Source organism: Carya illinoinensis, chromosome 9 (assembly GCF_018687715.1).
Source record: "Carya illinoinensis cultivar Pawnee chromosome 9, C.illinoinensisPawnee_v1, whole genome shotgun sequence".
Lineage (NCBI taxonomy): Eukaryota > Viridiplantae > Streptophyta > Magnoliopsida > Fagales > Juglandaceae > Carya > Carya illinoinensis.
This window is the reverse complement of record NC_056760.1, coordinates 7,571,036-7,588,771: the sequence shown is the minus strand read 5'-3', so window position 1 is coordinate 7,588,771 and position 17,736 is coordinate 7,571,036. Positions and strand designations below refer to the sequence as shown.

General features: G+C 33.9%; 2 protein-coding genes across 2 annotated transcripts; both read left to right on the top strand.

Annotated features, from left to right (window-relative positions):
- The first annotated feature begins 1,109 nt into the window (after positions 1 to 1,109).
- LOC122276036 lies at positions 1,110 to 9,143 on the top strand. Its single transcript, XM_043085454.1, has 3 exons — positions 1,110 to 1,606; positions 1,702 to 2,287; positions 8,986 to 9,143. Exons 1-3 carry the CDS (start codon positions 1,583 to 1,585, stop codon positions 9,141 to 9,143), a joined length of 768 nt encoding a protein of 255 aa, XP_042941388.1. The 5' UTR covers positions 1,110 to 1,582.
- A 6,895-nt stretch (positions 9,144 to 16,038) lies between these two features.
- Positions 16,039 to 16,737, top strand: LOC122276035. Its single transcript, XM_043085453.1, has one exon. It carries the CDS (start codon positions 16,039 to 16,041, stop codon positions 16,735 to 16,737), a length of 699 nt encoding a protein of 232 aa, XP_042941387.1.
- Positions 16,738 to 17,736: the final 999 nt, after the last annotated feature.

Genomic DNA, 17,736 nt, shown 5'->3' with positions numbered 1-17,736 from the left:
AAGATCAATATAAATTTAAAACATAATCTTTTTATAAAATTTGTGGTATAATATTTTTTATATATAGCATATATATAAATTCTAAAATATATTTTGAAATTGTTGGCCGAATTTACTCTTTCTTGATTAGGTCAAGGATCACGACCTTTGTCACGTGCCCATCATAGCAAACCCACGTGTGGAATATGACTTAGTGAAAGCTACGTCCTACTACCATGGAAAAAAAAAACACTTTGATTAAACACACTTGTATTATATATTATATGAAATTTTAAAATTTAGAATACTCAATAATCTGATTTAATGAAATAATGTATAATACACATGTATTATACTTAGGAATTCACGTCTTATGCACCTAATACACGTGTATATGTTAAGGAGAAAGAGAAAAATATAATAACTAATCTTTAATTACTTATTATTATATAAACTATTAAGTATTGTAATTATTGTGATTAATAAATCATATAACAACATTAAATGTTATTTCTCTCAATATTTATGTCTTCATTCTATATGCCGATTACATTCGCACGTATTTAAACAAACGGTATTAACTTTAACGAAAAAATAAGAAAAACTGTTAAAACAAGATTTTTTATTTCATACACACTTTTTATATATGGAAGATATGCTTATCCTATACCGCCATAATAAATAACAAGGTTTGGACGCTATCACTCGAGCTTGGACTTGGCATATCTCGGGTGCAGTTGTAATATTACAGGGCAATATCTCCATTGGCGGGCAGCCACTATATATATACGGGACTCGATCGGAGCCCAGTCGTCGCTGTAGCGTGCCCACTGCCGAAGGAGATTTGTCCGGCAATTCTTTCTGCCCCCACACAAATTTAAAGTGCCGTGTTCTAAGTAAAATATTGTACGTATTTAGCGTTTTGTCGTGTATAAATAAAATCGCATATTAATCTGTATATTAATATTAATTTATTTATATTTAAAATTTAAATTAATATTTTTTTAATAAAATTTATTTTTTATTAATCATTAGATTAATATATTTAATAATATATAATTGTGTTTGTATCCAAATTTTTCTATTTAATCTATTTATACATCATGGCTTCGTATGTACAAATGACACAGTTGCCTTTTTGTTAAGCACGCTACCCGCCCTATGCAGCTATGCTGGTGGGCAGGCCATCCGGGCCCCACACTTGTCTAGGCTGGGGACACCACTACTCCCATCCTAGGCCTGTGTAAATTAAAAAAAAAAAAAGACTACTCGCCGTTAAATCCGGCCCAACCCGTCCGTTAAATTCGGATTCAACTAAACAGCAGGTTGGACCCTATTTTATCGGGCGAAACAACAGCCCGTCCATTTTCTCGTTCACTGTTCTTCTCCTTCCTTGCTTCATTCTCTCTTTTGTGCTCTGCAATGCCTTTCCTGCCCACCATAACTTCCCTTTCCGCCACCGCCACCCTCGCTTTGCCAGTCACAATTACAGAGATGCTCTCACCAAATCAATCCTCTTCTTTGAAGGCCAGAGGTCTGGGAAGCTCCCTTATAACCAGAGGATCACTTGGAGGAGTAACTCTGGGCTCTCAATGGCTTAGCCATGCATTACGTAACACCACCTTCTGTTTGTCTCTGAATACCTCAGTTTTTAAGCTCCTCTTAGTCACATTGTGGGAATGTGGAAGTGGGTTTTGCTCATTTTTGTGTCTTGAAATGCAGGTTGATTTGGTTGGAGGCCGGTACTACGTCGATGCTGGGGACAATGTGAAGTTTGGGTTCCCTCTGGCTTTCACCACCACTATGCTTTCATGGAATGTTATAGAGTTTGGTGGGTTAATGAAAGGTGAGTTACAGCAGAACACCAAAGAAGCCATTCACTGGGCTACAGATTACCTTCTCAAAGTGACTGCACATCCAGACACCATTTATGTCCAGATTTGTATTATCTGCTCCGCATCGTCACATTTCTGCTTCTTTTTTGTCTTAGCAAATGGGCATTTCTACAAACAAAAGCGAACTCAAAATCATCCTCTCCCTCGCCATCAGTATTGTCTCTGCCTTCTTCTTGTTGTTTTTGCAGCTGTTGCTGCTGCAGAGGTCTGGTGTTTAAGGTTTCTTGGGATTGGAGAGGCGGATTTTCTGGAGCGCAGGCAAAGATATAATCAACATCTGAGTTGTATTCATGGCGAAGTTCCTCAATTGTTCTTCAGTTTTACCCGTATACGTCTGGAGCGTTCTATGAAGCCACACGTAAAAATCATAAGAAATAGAGTAAAACTGCTACCTACGACGTACATCTTACGTGGTTTTTTTTTTTTTTTTTTTTATATATTTATAATAATAAAAATAATAATAATAATAAACCGCTTACTTTTATCCAACCCGAATGATTCGGGGTGGGTCCGTCTATTTATACCCGAACCGCCTAGTTATACATCACATGCAACACTAAATGTAGAAAGAGAAAAAAGCAGAAAAAAACGAAAAATAGTCTGATCGTTCAATATCTCCTTCTCCATGCAACTATCTTCAAGCAGAGGTAAAATGCCTTTCCCGATGAGTGGATGGACCACAAACATGTTGGATCACATGCAATACATGCATGGATTTTCAGGTTGCCTTTAATAAGGACGGACCATATACATACATACATATATATATATTTATGTTCGATCGCTGTTATATATATATATATTATATGCTATATATGTTATATATGTGATCTCCGATGATCATTACTTCATGGCATTAACCCGGTGCAGGATTATTACTGAGAAGTACTGATCTCCTAGTTTTGGCAAACTGTTACAATACATATACAAATTATCACCACAAAAAAACACGGATATATACAAATGATAGATATATATTATATCTTTGAATCTAAGAATGCTCCTCAAGCTGGTGTACGTACAGCTAGAATGCATCCAATTAATAAAGATTGTCATGATTTGCACATGATCATATGCATCATGTTTGTATACTAGTGTTCTAGGCTTCAGTCCAACAATCGTTTATCGATTGGCCCCGCGCCTAAGCATCTTTGCTAAATCACTTGCTAATTAATTACGGATAGAATGGGTAAGTACGTATTTGGAACGTACGTACGTAGTGTTAATTGCTAATGTGTATAAGATCACATGTCTATTCGTGCCTTTCAATATCTGGTGCATGCATTGATGAATACAGTACTTAAGACGCCATGCCATTTCTCAAAGTCAGTACTGCACATGCAATCATGATCATGAGATAGAAATACTCACTTTCGTGGCAGCTTGCATATGCATGAAGTAGACGTACTACTCGTTTAAAATGATACTTAAAGTTTGTATACGCTGTTGAATTCAACAATATTTACGGAGTTCAAACGGTACTACGTACTTTCTTCAAGAATTAACGATCTCCTAAATTATTATATATGTTTATGCATGTATATGCAGCAATTTAATTATAATATCTTCATGTCACTACTACTTCTCAGCGAGCAGATGATCATACATGCACTTATTTCGCTACGGCCGGCTAGCTAGATATACCCGGCCAGCTATTCGAGTGCTCCAAGTAAAGGAATTACTATATATAGTATCTATTTGGGGCTCTTTTCCCTTTTTCTTGGCTAGTGATTACTGCATCACGTTAATGAGAAAGCACGAATTGAGTAACTAGCACATATATATGGGCATGCAAATATTTGTGTAACGGGGCCGGCTCCCAATTCAAGAAAAGCTCAAAACACACGTACGATATATATAGCTGGTACTTAAACTCAAGTGCTGGTCAACGTTATAATTGCAATTACTCTTTTAAAATTTGAATCTTTATAAGCCACAGAAAGTTCTTATTATCAGATAATTATATGGATCTCATCATGAGTGATGGATCTCCAGTACTCTCTGATCTCAAATCTAGGGTATTATAATTGGAGCACGCGCGTAATTAGCCTGGTCGGTCATATATATATATATAGGTCACGTACCGATCTAACTTGAGCTTGATAAACCTAGCTAAACAACGTATGTACGGCTCCTTGAATCGAATGATATATATACACACTATGTCAGAGAACGTACATAGTACGGTTGCCAAGGTTTTTTACAAAAATAATATGATTTAAAAAAAAATCTTAATTAATGAATAATTTAATCCATAGAGATAAAAAAGCACACTTTAACACATATTTTTAGATAATGATAAGTCGGTAAGTATAACACTTAGATATTTAGATAAATTAGAAAATAAAAAGATTAATTTAAAATTAAAATTAAGATACATTAGAATAATATAAACAAATAAAATAGCATTATTACCACCACAATAAATACTACCATCACACTTAAAGAATGCATAAGATTTGAGATTTTTTGGAATGTTGGACAATAAATCCAAATCATGTGTTTTGATGTTTTTTTTAATCTCGACATATTTGAACAGATCTTTTACAGATTTGAATATTTTTCTTTGTGAGGTTTTTTCTTTTTTCGTTTTGTACTTGTTTTTTATTGTCATTTTTCCTACAGATCTAATTTATTTAGATTAAGATCTAAGTATTTTAAGAAAGTGTATGAAATGATGGGTTTGATGGGGGTAGGTAGAGAGGTAGATATTGGATAGTGGGAGAGAGGTAGAAAAGACAATTGTATCTCTAAAATCAGCGGCAGAACTATAAATTTGTTTTAAGGGGGCCAAATGAAGCTAAAAGTATAAAAAGATGTTTTTTATTTTATTTCTCCACATTTTTTTTTGTGGTATAAAACTATCACATGGTATAATCTAAAATAAAATTCAAATACTTTTAATCTATTAAGGATAATATATTATTGAAATAATTAGCAAAAAATTATAAGTAAATAATCTATAAGATCCAAATAATTTTGTAAATGAGGGCCAACTTAATTTTTTAGAGAGGATGCCAACATAAAATAAAATTAATATTAGCTTATTAAATCATAAAATATTAATATATATTAATTTTTTTTTTCAAACTTTGGGGGGGGGCCATGGCCCCTCAAATGGCCTTAATAGGTGTACCATTGCTTAAAATAAGAAAGTATCGGATTTAACGAAAAAATAAGAAAAATTAATCCAAAAAAAATTACTGCAACAATAAAATTTATTATTATAGAATAGATATAATAGCTTAATTTCAAGCACGAAAGAACGGCCTCTCGTGCAGAATCGATCCATGAGCCGTTATTAATGATTGAGCGACATAATTTAGGTATGTAGTCGTTGAACGGCAGGGCAATTCTCCTTTGGCAGAGATCAGCACGGATCATGAGGCAAATGCACTAATTTTCTGTTCTGTCAAAGCAGAATGGTACTGTTATTCTTGATCTCTACCATCAGGACTTCCTATTCATGATTTCCCCTCCATTCAGATCTGTTTGTGTTGCCAAAACCTCGATCCCTGGCCCTTGGCCTTTTATTCTGCGTGCATGATCCGCACATTAGATATGCATATTCCAGCAGGAAATTAAATGAATTGGCATATGCTCTGGATCATTCCTGTGAGATCTTCTCTTCACATTTTCTGTAGCCATCATATATGGTCCCCCTTCCCAGCTTAATACACTACTTTTACTTCAATTATATATCTTTTTCTGTGGCCATACACGTATAGCTTAATCTTAAACCTGTTCGATCGATGCAAGCTGCTAGCGTAAAGGAAACGTCAAACATACGAGTTAATTTATTATATATATGCATACTGGGCTGGCATTAATGGTATTATATATACATATTTGGTGATGAAGTCGTTCAAATTAACATGTACGAGATTAGTAAGAATTTCAGCTAAAAATGTAGAGGGAAAGATTATTACGAAAGATGGATAGATCAGATCAGTGAAGAGAGCATGCTCGTGGATCTAGTAGCGTTTCCACGCTATTTCTGTCTGTCTAATGATCTTTTGTGACCACCCTTCAAGACGTTGTCCCCTAGCTGTTAATGATCTTCAGGCTGCAAAGGTACTGAACCAGTCGCTGACGCAATTAGTGGGGAAAAGACGGAAAGTTGCTAATTCAACAATTTCTTGTACTTGATGTGAGATTAATTAATTTGCCTCTTTTAATTAGGAAGCTGGGCGACATGTTGCATCATCTTGTTTACGAAAGAAAAATGACTTCATTACACGAACGCACTTGATGATGAGCAAGCCTACCTATTTAGAATATGTAAGTATATTTGTTTATAATAATAAAATAATTTGTGTTAAGATATTTTATTAAATTTTAAAAAATAATAGAATAAAATTTGAATAAAAATATTAAAAAATTATTTGAGTATTATTTTTATTTTAAAATTTAAAATTTAGTATTTTTCTTGTGTTTTGTGTGAGAATTTGAAAATTTAATCCTATCGTTATCCTTTAAGAAAGTAATTGTAATAATTAGGTAATGAGATCAAATGTCACGTTGAATTCTTACGGCACATACATCCGTCTAATTAATATATAATTTGTCATTTTTATCATTCTATTTTAATGCTTAAACATGCATGTATTTAAATAGAAAGCAAAAAAGATAAATTACATGTCGATTAAATAGATGTGTGTGGTGTAAGACTTCCTGTAGCATTTTTTTTAGTAATAATTAGATAAAAAAATTAAAAGATTGAAAAAAAAATGTTTTGTGTTTAAATAATGTTTAGGAAAGAAATATCTGAAAATTCGTTAGAATAGTTCACTTACCAAATGGACCTTAGCCTCTCTCTCTCTCTCTCTCTCTCTCTCTCTCTCTCTCTCTCTCTCTCTCTCTCTCTCTCTCTCATTAGGATTAGATGTTGGCTTTACTATTAGAGAATTTATAGTGTGCCGTCCTGTAGTGACCCGCCTTGGGCATGCCCCTAGGCAAAATCTTTTTTTTTTTTTCGTTTTCTTATTTTTTTAAACATCTTTAAATATTTTAAAAAATATATCAATAAACTAATAGTTATTTTCTTAATTAGTAAGTAAAAAAATTAAATATATGAACGGTCAAAATGGGAAGGCATGATACTAGCATTATTCTTACTATTAACTCAAAAATATTTACTATGTAGGCGTCTTAAAAATAAAAGGCCAATCTCTCTGGGTGGTGTTGTTTTTTTTTTTTTTTTAAGAAGAAAACAATATCTTAAATTTTATTGATTATCCAGCGACAGAGGAATACTATATTACACAACAAATTTTAGGATTAAAGAACCACATATTGAGATTGGATAAACTATGAATTTTAAAACATGTACAAGAGAAGAATTGCACTCTATCTAACATGATTCTATAGTACTAAAAGTCTCTCGATCGTGGCCATGTTGTTGACATGACATTAGCACCGCTGGGTCTCGCCCTAGCTAACGGCCGTTACCTTTAAAAGATTAGATATAATTTATTTAAAATGTTTCTCTTTGACTTTTCACAATTTATAATTATATATGATCTTTCCGGAACAAAAATATTCGTTTAATTAAAAGTTTTGTAAGTTTTCAGTTCTAATTCTAGTTGATATGAAGTAATAATTAAACGATTTTTTAAGACAATTTTTTCTTTCTAATTAGAATTACTTCATAAATATTCAATATTTCAACTACGTACCCGTATGAACCGATCGATGCTCTTCAGGCATGTCATTCTTTTCCATACGTATACGTACGGTCGTTTGTCTTGGAGACCTGCAGAGCGTAGTGCAGATACGACCTGATGACCCATGGATGTGCGAACAGTGAACCCTACGACAATTAAATTGCATGCATGTATGCTTGCTTGTGTACTATATATATTATATTAAATTCAAGCGATTAATTGAATTTATTCTTAAATCTGTTTGATGAAATATTACTTCAGTTAATTTTCCATATAATTAATGAAATAATGAATTTATTCATGAGCTGCTTAATTAGAAAAAAGAAAGAATTCATTGAGCTAGTACTCGATCGAGGAATTACGGAACAATTATACATAAGAAGGCCGGCTCTTTGTGGAGAAACACGCAGTACACGCACGCGCATACACATTTATATAGATGAAATGCTGATCCATGAATGGAAAGGTCAATTAATTCTTATTGTAACAGGAACCCTCTTACAATGGCACAACAAAAAACCTTAAAAATAAAATATTGGTGCAGCCCATGTAATTTCCTAATTATAGTGGTCTACATGAACCACAAGGCCGCGCGCTTTGTATGTGCTACCAAGGCGCAGAAACAAAGCGGCCTTGAGCACTAATGAATTTATGGAGGGGGAAGGGGGGGACTGTAAGTACGTGCGCACGGACATGAGAGATATGAACAGTTTATTTACTGTTTATCCGACCGGTAGGCGGTAAATAGAGTGTTTATGCGCATGGATGCCCGTGCGCAAATATTTTTGCTTCCAACAAGAGTAAATTGAGCCATCATATCAATCGCATTCTTGTTATATAATTAGTATTTCATCTCAACATGACATATCTAGATCTAATATTTAAGCTTGACAACACAGTACGTACTCCAATTTTGGAGTTCATTTGTATAACTGCTACTCTGATTAATCTGATCATCATCCCTGCTGGCCGGTAGCTACGATTGATATCTTGAAAATCACGGAGGAATATAAGCAGCATTTACCTAGCTACCTGCCTGCAGCATCCAAAGAATAAAAGAGTACATCAATTACTCGTTATAATGGCTAGAGAAACTAAGACCTCGATCCTTTTCCAAAGAAAAATAAAAGCGAGAGAGAGAAATCAAATCCTTATTGAGAAGATATAGTGATGAGAAACATTATTGTTGCAAGCTTATGTACTACTGCATGCTATGGTGGACTGAAAGTATAATAGGCGGGTGAATGGCAGGGCAATTCTCCTTTGGCAGAACAGAAAAGTATATTATGCAAGTACAATTTCTCTCTGCCAAAGGAGGACTGCACTGTTATTCAGCAACCCCACATCTGCTTCGCTAGCTTCCTCTATCTGAGGCTCGAAATGCCACGGTAATTTGATTATCAACGTTCAACAGTAGTCCTTTTATACTTCGTGATTCGCACCAGCATTTGGATATGCCGAGGAAAGAAATAGCATATTCCAGCACAATTCTGTAGAGGTTCCATTCTCATTTCTTCATGGCCTCGTGGTCCCAGTTTCCTCTCACCATCAGTCCTCTACTGAAGGCGAAGTAGTTGACAGTATCTTCATCACATATTTGTAGGAGTCTTTACTTACTTTGAACACGTACGTACGTTTCACATGACTGATGTAAAAATTGATACTAGCATTGTATATATAGCTTTCAGATGCAGAAACTAATTAGTTTATGTTCGTTCGTTCTCCATTTTGAGTATTAACCAGTCATTTCAAACTCTCATTGAAACTTCCTAGCTATCAGGCAGGATTAATGATAGAAAGTAATTATCCACCCTTGTCGCTTTGTGATACTCCTCCCCTCTTCATGATAAAGAAGCTCATGAGGTATATCTTCGGTACCTTCTCTATCTTCCATTACGGTGGATAGCGATATATAATAACAGTAAGTACTATGCATGCGTACATGCGAAGGGCAAAAGCTTTTTGGAGGTTTATTATTTGCAAGTGAGTATCCATAAATTGATCTTGTTCTACACTGTACGTAAAATAAAATACATTAATATACATATGCGTAGTTGAAAGGTACCACAACTACTTAGAAAAAGAAGTATATATACAGGCATATATATACAGCCCTAGATTTTCATGTATGCGAATTCACTTTCCGGGAACCTTTTGACAAACCAAATAAAAAGTGGAAAAAGAAAGCTGAAGATCAGAAATGAGGATAAGAATGACAAGCGGGTCGATGGCAAAAGAGCATAACTAATAAATATCCTCGAATATGCTCTCAGTTTCTTGTTAATTACCATTTCTCTGATGGGTATCGGATGATCAACTAGAACTAAAAGTGATGTAAAAAAGCTTGATGCTTCCATTTCAGAACGTGCATGTGGCCTTCCACTAGTTCTTGTGAGTCTTTCAAGAGGAAGGTCCCCGACCCCGTACAGTCATGTTACCGCCTTTCGGAGTTTTACTCCGTTAATATATATGCACAGGTTTTTGGTTGAAGCATTCAACCTACTTGAGGTACCCATCATTGAGTATTCTTTAGAAGCATTCAAATAATAATTGTTCCTCGCGTTCCTCTTAATTAATTATTTGTCCGTGCAGTACTTGTGATCTAATTAATGAAATTTGATTATGCTACATATACGCTGCATATATGTATATATGAAAAATTTAATATATCATATTATCATTTTACTTTCATCTCATTAAATATGATATAGCATATTTGTCACTTTCATCTCATTAAATATTATATGGCATATTTGTCACTATTAAATAATCATTCATTTTATATCTTTTTATCATCCAATTGTAATAAATGAATCACATCTTATTTAATAAGATAAAAATAAAATAAAAGTGTGATGTATAATATTACTCTATATATATATATATATATATCTACACTGCATATATATATATATATATACATCTACACTGCAGTGTAGAAGAGTTTCTTGCATGTTTCCAGCCTTTTATTTCCAAAATTACAGTGCTTGACTAAGAGAAATTTTGACGATGCATTCGTCACAGTATTTCAAAGTTAGCTAGTTGAAGCATTCAGTCGAAGAAGATGGTACTGAACAGCAAGGAGAGATAAGGTGGCCAGTCAACACAGCATCACGGATTCACGTGAGATATTTATTCCGATTCAAAGTTGATTTTATATAGCTAATCATATCTTATCTTATTTAATTATTATAATATTTTTAAATTTTATGTAAAATATAATAAAAATATTTTAAAATAATAATAATATTAAAATATAATATTTTAATAATATTTTATTTAACTTTCATTTTAATTCATCTAATTATTTCATCTCAACTTATTGTCCAAACACCACCTTAATTAATCAATGTGGTAAAGTATAAATTTAGTATTCATACTAAGAACTTCTGTTATGATATTATATATAAAAGTATTCTAAAAGTTTAAACTAATAAAAAGGATATATAAATATTTAATTATTTATAAATAGTGATAAAACAAACCGATTGATACTAAATTATTAAATATTTGTGCGAGAACGCAACAGACTACCAAAACGCTAAAAATATTCTTGAACCACCAAGAGGACACGTAAGCAAGCTATGGCTAATTAAGAGGACACGTGGAAGATTCATTATTTAGAAATGACTAATATTTATGAATAGTTATTTGTCATGAACAAACTATTTGTAATGAAAATAGATATAGACTGATCATTGATTTGATAGAAAATAATTATTGTCGTAATAAATAACTGGCCACAAATCATTTAAAAGTCAATATCTTTCCCTACAAAATATCAAAAGATGGTAGAAATTAAGGCTATGGTCCTATGGAGAATATATTTTCCCGCGGAATCAAGTTCCTGCATGCTCTGAAAAATTGATCAGCCCGCAAGTTAAATCCCTATGCTCAAAAGCAAGCAAAACATTATGAAAAAATTACAATGTTCTAATCAGAGTAATGTGAAATAAGCCTAGCTACGTGCGCTTGAAATTGTTCTAATTTCCTTCTTTGTCATTAGTTAAGAACGTTAAATTGTTGGAAATGGGGTCGTTTCATCCATCCCAAGCATGTCAATACTCTCTCTCTCTCTCTCTCTCTCTCTCTCTCTCTCTCTCTCTCTCTCTCTCTCTCTCTCTCATATATATATATATAAAGAGAGAGCAAGGAATTTGGAGTTGCAACTAGTCAAGCCCTTTCTTCTAATATAAATAACCGCCTGCTCTCTCTCATTAATCATGTCTTATGTTAAAAGTAGTAGAGGATAAATTCACTGCGCGCACTCCTCCGATCCTTTGACAATCTCTGATGATCTTTTCTTCGAAAGGATATTGCTGATCTTTAAGGTTGTGTAAAGTAACAAGAATCGATCCGCGGCAAGCATTTTAATCCAGCTAGCATTCATTTTCGATTCCATAATTGACTTATGTCCTGTGGTTTTATGGCATATTTTTATAAATATTGGTTGAAGTCCTGCGTGCAGAATTACCATATGCTTATACACGTGCATGCACGTACGGGACTTCAAGGAAGAAATAAGAGCATTATTATAAGCATATTCTTTAGAGCAGATATGATCCACATATATGTCATCTTTCTTTATGTGAAGAGAGAGATGATACAAATTTTCGGTGGCAAACGTAGTACAGAAAAAGAGCTAGCCAGCTAGGGCTGCGTAAATTGAAGCCACAGGACCACTTATTACAAGTTACCAAAGCAGAGGATGTGCCAAGAATATCCTGTACGCATGGCAAATGCCAGACCTTTCTTTGCAGCTATAAATAGATATGGAGGCCCAAAACTGTTCATAAACGAAATCAAAGCAAGTACGTACTAATCATGTATGGTTGCATTACTGGGCAATTACACCTTGGGCAGTTGGCCACTCACCCTAGCTAGCCTGATACCCAACGTGATTAATTTCACAAGGCGGCCGGAGATTGATTAGTTCACTGCCAAAGGTGATTTGCCCGGCAATTCTGCTGTGCAATCATTCAGTCTCCCAATATCTAACGTCGACCCAAAAGGTGAGATTGATTAATACTTCAATTATATATGCTGATCAGTCGTTGGTAATTGATTGCTGATAATGCACACATGAGGCATGCATGCATGCATGCACCTTTTTCTGTTTTGATCTCCAGCTTGTTGGTAACGTGGCATTATAACATCCTGTCCTGTATTACATTAATCATTATACGATCGCACATGCATACACGCAGATCGATGTTCATTCATTTTCTGTTGCAGGCACAAGTACTACAAAGTACAAATTAATTAAGGACACAAACTATGTATGTTGTTGAACCTAAAATTGTAATAGAAATTAAAGGTTGATTGCTTTGATTCGACCGAAATGCATGCAATTTGTTCAAACTGTACGTGAGTTGTGCTGCAGCATGCATGATGCATTTTCTGAGGTTGCATTTGTATACAATACATCGATTTAGCGTATAGGGGTATTCGGACCAGATCTCTCCCCTAATATTTAAGTTATCAAAGTTGAGATATTTGGATCGAAGGATACTAGAATCAAGATTTTCTCTAGTTATTACTCAAGTTCATGAGAAACTTTAAGTGGGCGAGGAAAAAAGACACAAGAAATGAATCATATAACATTTATATATTAAGCATTTCATATATCTATTTCTCTCACTTAAAATTTTTAAGTTTAAACAAAAAAAAAAATTGAAGAGATATTAATTTTGGATTTGTTATGATCACATGCCCTTCGCTAAAACTAGAATATTAATGCATGTGAGAGTTATTGGAGACAGTAAATGATGTAGGAAATGTGCCCCAAAGGCTACAGATATTATACCTAGCTAATTTTGGGAAAGTAGGCATGGAAGGAAAAGACAAGCGCACGTTTACAAATTGTAGATAAGCCCACCGTAGCATGCAAGCGGATCCACCCTGCATAGAATATGAAAGTCGAAAATTACGCTTATAACCACACTAATTAGCAAAAGATAAAAACATTTTAGGTTGTAATTACATCACGATTTCAAGAATAGATAGGTACGTACGTACTTTCAGTTATTCATTTCACTCATTTTTAAGGACGTTACGTGAGGATCATCCGGCCTTATAAGCTAGATTTCCAGCCATAAGATCCGTACTTTCAAATATTAACACGAATATAAATTCAAAAAAAAGAAACAAAACTCAATTTTGAAAAAATAATTTATATAATTTTAAAATATGCAGATCCGACATAATTCATTTTAGCAAATATGAAAACTACATAAAAATATATGCATGGCTTTATTTTTTCACGAGTTATATGTATATGCACGGCTTGCTGTACAGCAGATGCCGTTGTAACCTTGAGTTTAATTTTATGAAGGGAAATACTTTAAATATAAACTGATTACACAAAAGTGAACTCATAAATTAATATAGCTCGATGTGATATATCAGATTATAAAATTATTTTTATAATAAAATAGATTTAATGGATATCATAAAACTATATTAATTTATAGATTTTATTTTCTATAATCTCTTTACATATATAAAGTTATCTTTTATGAATAGTCTAAATCTGTGGACCCGTGACCTTCTAGATTAATCTTATATTATTGATCTGGCCTTTTGGGCCCCCAAAATTAATATCATTCCAAACGCTCCAACTCGGGCTGCTCTTGGGGCACACGTAAGGACTACGGAGCCCGTTTTTAAACCGAATGGTATATATTAATAGTACTATTATTTCACGTCTCTGCAAGTTTGTTATAATATTGATTAAACGGGAAGTTGGTGTAGAATGATCGATGCCTTGTTTCCACGAATGACCAATTTAGTAATAAATAATGGACATTATTATCATATACTTGAAACAAAAGTCAAATAAAAACAAATCAAAGTTCAAACTTCATGTTTGGCTAATGGCAAACTGATTAATTATAATATTATGAAACCTCCTCGTGGGTCTTAGCTCCGCCACACGTTAGAGTTGACTCTCTGTGTTTATTCTATTTGCACTAGAGTATCGTAGAATATATGCCCCTTAGAGGATCATCTGTTGTCAATTTTAATTATTATTCATGACTTACGCCTTCTCTACTTGAATTAATTATTATTCATGATTTGTTGGTGTGAGCCTTGCAGTGATTTGTTGGGTAGCATTGATGGCTATTGGGGTGTTTTCTGAAGAAGAGTTGGCCATGGTGAAAGCGGAAGGGAAGAGAGGAATCAGAAAAGGAAAAAAAACAAAAAACTCGGTAGAGGTTTGGTGGCTTTTAGACTGATACCATATAGAGAAAATACCTAGAATTAAAAAGTAGATTCACACACTTTCATTAGAGATGGAATACAGAATATATACACGTTTGAAGGCAAGATAATTGCTCCTAAACTTAAGCTACCGTGAGCTGTACAAGTTGACAAATAAGGAAAGAATTAAATAATTTATAACTGCTATGATTCTAGTATAACAGACAATCTTAAGGAGGATTCTGTGCATGATTTGTAGCTGTCTTTATAGTTCTTGTTGCCGATCGCAAATGAAGATGATTTATTTGGTGAAAAAAAAAGGGAATTTACTCTTCTAAATCATTACATGTATATATTGGCCCTTTTAGAACTCTGGTGTGAAAGCCATATATATATATATAATTCCAAGGCTCTGAAAGTTACAGGGTGCCGCGCGCTGAATCCAGAATATTTTATTTGTTTGGTTAGGAGGAAAAGGGAAGAAGCTAGCAGACATGTGAAGTCTGCATGCATGTTTTATATTAGATTAGAAATATCATGTAAAACGTGACGCAATTTTAGATGTGAGAGCTCAAGAAGCTAGCCATAAGTTAAGTATTTAAGATTGTTTCAAAAACCATTAAATAAAGTATTTAAATTTTAAATACCTCCCTAAAATGTCTTTTCTGAGTGTCCAACGTCCCATAGAAAGATACGATATATTCCGACACGCTTATCAAAATATATATGGACATCAACAAATATAATGATGTTTGATCTTATTTCATGAACTTTAAATGTTTTTATTGCAAATCTCCAATACTCGATCGTTCTATATATATATAACTAATGAACAAATTCTCAATCATAACGTATAAGAGAAGAGAACCTTTCAACTAATTTAATGCCGACCAACCAACCAAAAATTATATATTAGTACGGAATTAATGTTTGGTGCAGTCATCTATCAATGGACTTGGATTAATGCAGTTGAAGACAAAACGCACCATCAGGAGGTTGCTATCAGCAACGCTGGCATGCATCATCTGGAATAATCCATGTTTTAATTACCTACTTTACCACTTCTTTAAGCTACCTTCATTCCATCACTCTTTTAATGGAAAAAAGCTACTCGCTTCGGGAAAGAAAAGAATGTGGTGGTAATAGTTTATTTATAAGTTCTATACACAAGCAAAACGTGTTTGAACCAGTTGAAATTTTCTGAAGGCTGGGTATATATGTGGAGCCTAAATTCCGCTCACGGCACAACCAACCACAAAAATCTTCCATCTTTGCTTCGTAGTCGGCAGCCATCTATGGACGCAGAGGAGGTCATAAAGCTCTTTGATTCGTGCTGGTTCGGAGTCGATATTTTCGAGAAACAACCAAATCTACAGGATTCATCCAGTTTTGAGGCAATCCCAGAAAATCAAATTCGGGAAAAACCAAAAAAGCCAGAGCTTTTGCGCATCCCCACTCTCCATAAAAGGTCCATGAGTGATCAATTGAGCTCCAAAGCAAGCTTCGACGATGGCTCTCTGTCTCCAGATTCGGTCCTCCTCACGTCAAAGCTCCAAATCATCCTCTCGGGAAAAGAAGTCACGGAACCAGAGGAAACTATACCGACAGATTTCGAAGTATCATCCAAGGAAAAGGTCACAAGTAACGGTAGAAAAAAGAGGGGCGAAACGAAGAGCTTGTCTGACCTTGAATTTGAAGAATTAAAAGGGTTTATGGATCTGGGTTTTGTTTTCTCAGAAGAAGATAGGAATTCAAGCTTGGCATCACTCATTCCGGGGTTGCAAAGATTCGGAAAGAAAGATGGGGAAGAAGAGCCTGTTCATGATGAAACTGCAACTTCAAGGCCTTACCTTTCGGAAGCTTGGGAGGTTTTGGATAGGAGAAACGCGGAGAACCCATTGATGAATTGGAAAATTCCAGCATTAACAAACGAGATTGACATGAAAGACAGTCTAAGATGGTGGGCTCATACTGTTGCATCCACTGTTAGATGACGAAGATTTCGCTTCAACTTCAAGGATTCTCTCCTTTTTTTCGCCGCTTATGGCTTGAATGAAAAAATTCTTCGGGACTTGATTTTTATTTTTGTTTCGGCATCTTGAAATATTTACAAATATATTTTTTTATCAAGTCTCGTTGAAGTTATTGGGTCCATTGGCCAATGGGAACAAAATATGCATGAAGTATATTTATTCTTGAAGTTGTTTTTTCTAAAAATATGCATTATTTTTAGAAATGGAAAATTGTTTTCATGTCTCGAAGGTGTTTATTTTTTTTTCCAGCAAATTTCTGATATATTTGTAACATAAAAAACTACAGATGATTGAGGGGACTCTATAGCCACCCAATTCGGCTTTTACTGAGCACAATAATAAAAGAAAATATAATTCAGGAATTATCTCAATAATAGGACACAAATTCTAAGCGCGATGTCAATAAGTGATCATCACAAGACCATTTTCAAACAAATTTAAATAAAATTTTATATACCACACTTTTATTTTATATCCATTCTATTATAATAAACTGTAATTATCGATTAACTTTTAAATTCTTCTTTAAAAAAAAAATGGCAATCTGAGAGTGATAAAAAGATCACTAACTATATAATAAAATGAAAGCGTAATATATAATATTGTCCGCAATAAAAAAAAGTTATTTTTTTAAATTATATTTAAATTGTCGTTTCAAGTTGCATGTCAAAGTAATGCGAGACAATTGACAAAAATGTTATAAGCAAAACTTACTATTAGCCATTATAGAGTTAGGGGTTGTTTGAAAATAATTTTTTTTTCATCTATTTTTTTTTTAAATATCACTCAAATATTAGGGGTGGTAATATGTTACACGACCCGTTAACCCAACACGAACACGACACGATAATGACGGGTTAGGGTTTAGTTTTAACGGATTGATTCGTTAAGATACAATTGTTTAACGAGTTAATAACGGGTCAACCCGTTTTGACCCGTTATTACATGTTAAAAAAGTTA

Coding starts and splice junctions, on each gene's coding strand:
- LOC122276035 (XM_043085453.1), top strand. CDS start 16,039: ATGGACGCAGAGGAGGTCATAAAGCTCTTTGATTCGTGCTGGTTCGGA.
- LOC122276036 (XM_043085454.1), top strand. CDS start 1,583: ATGCATTACGTAACACCACCTTCT. Junction 1,607..1,701: donor ATTACGTAACACCACCTTCT/GTTTGTCTCTGA, acceptor CTTGAAATGCAG/GTTGATTTGGTTGGAGGCCG. Junction 2,288..8,985: donor TACGACGTACATCTTACGTG/GTTTTTTTTTTT, acceptor GATTCGCACCAG/CATTTGGATATGCCGAGGAA.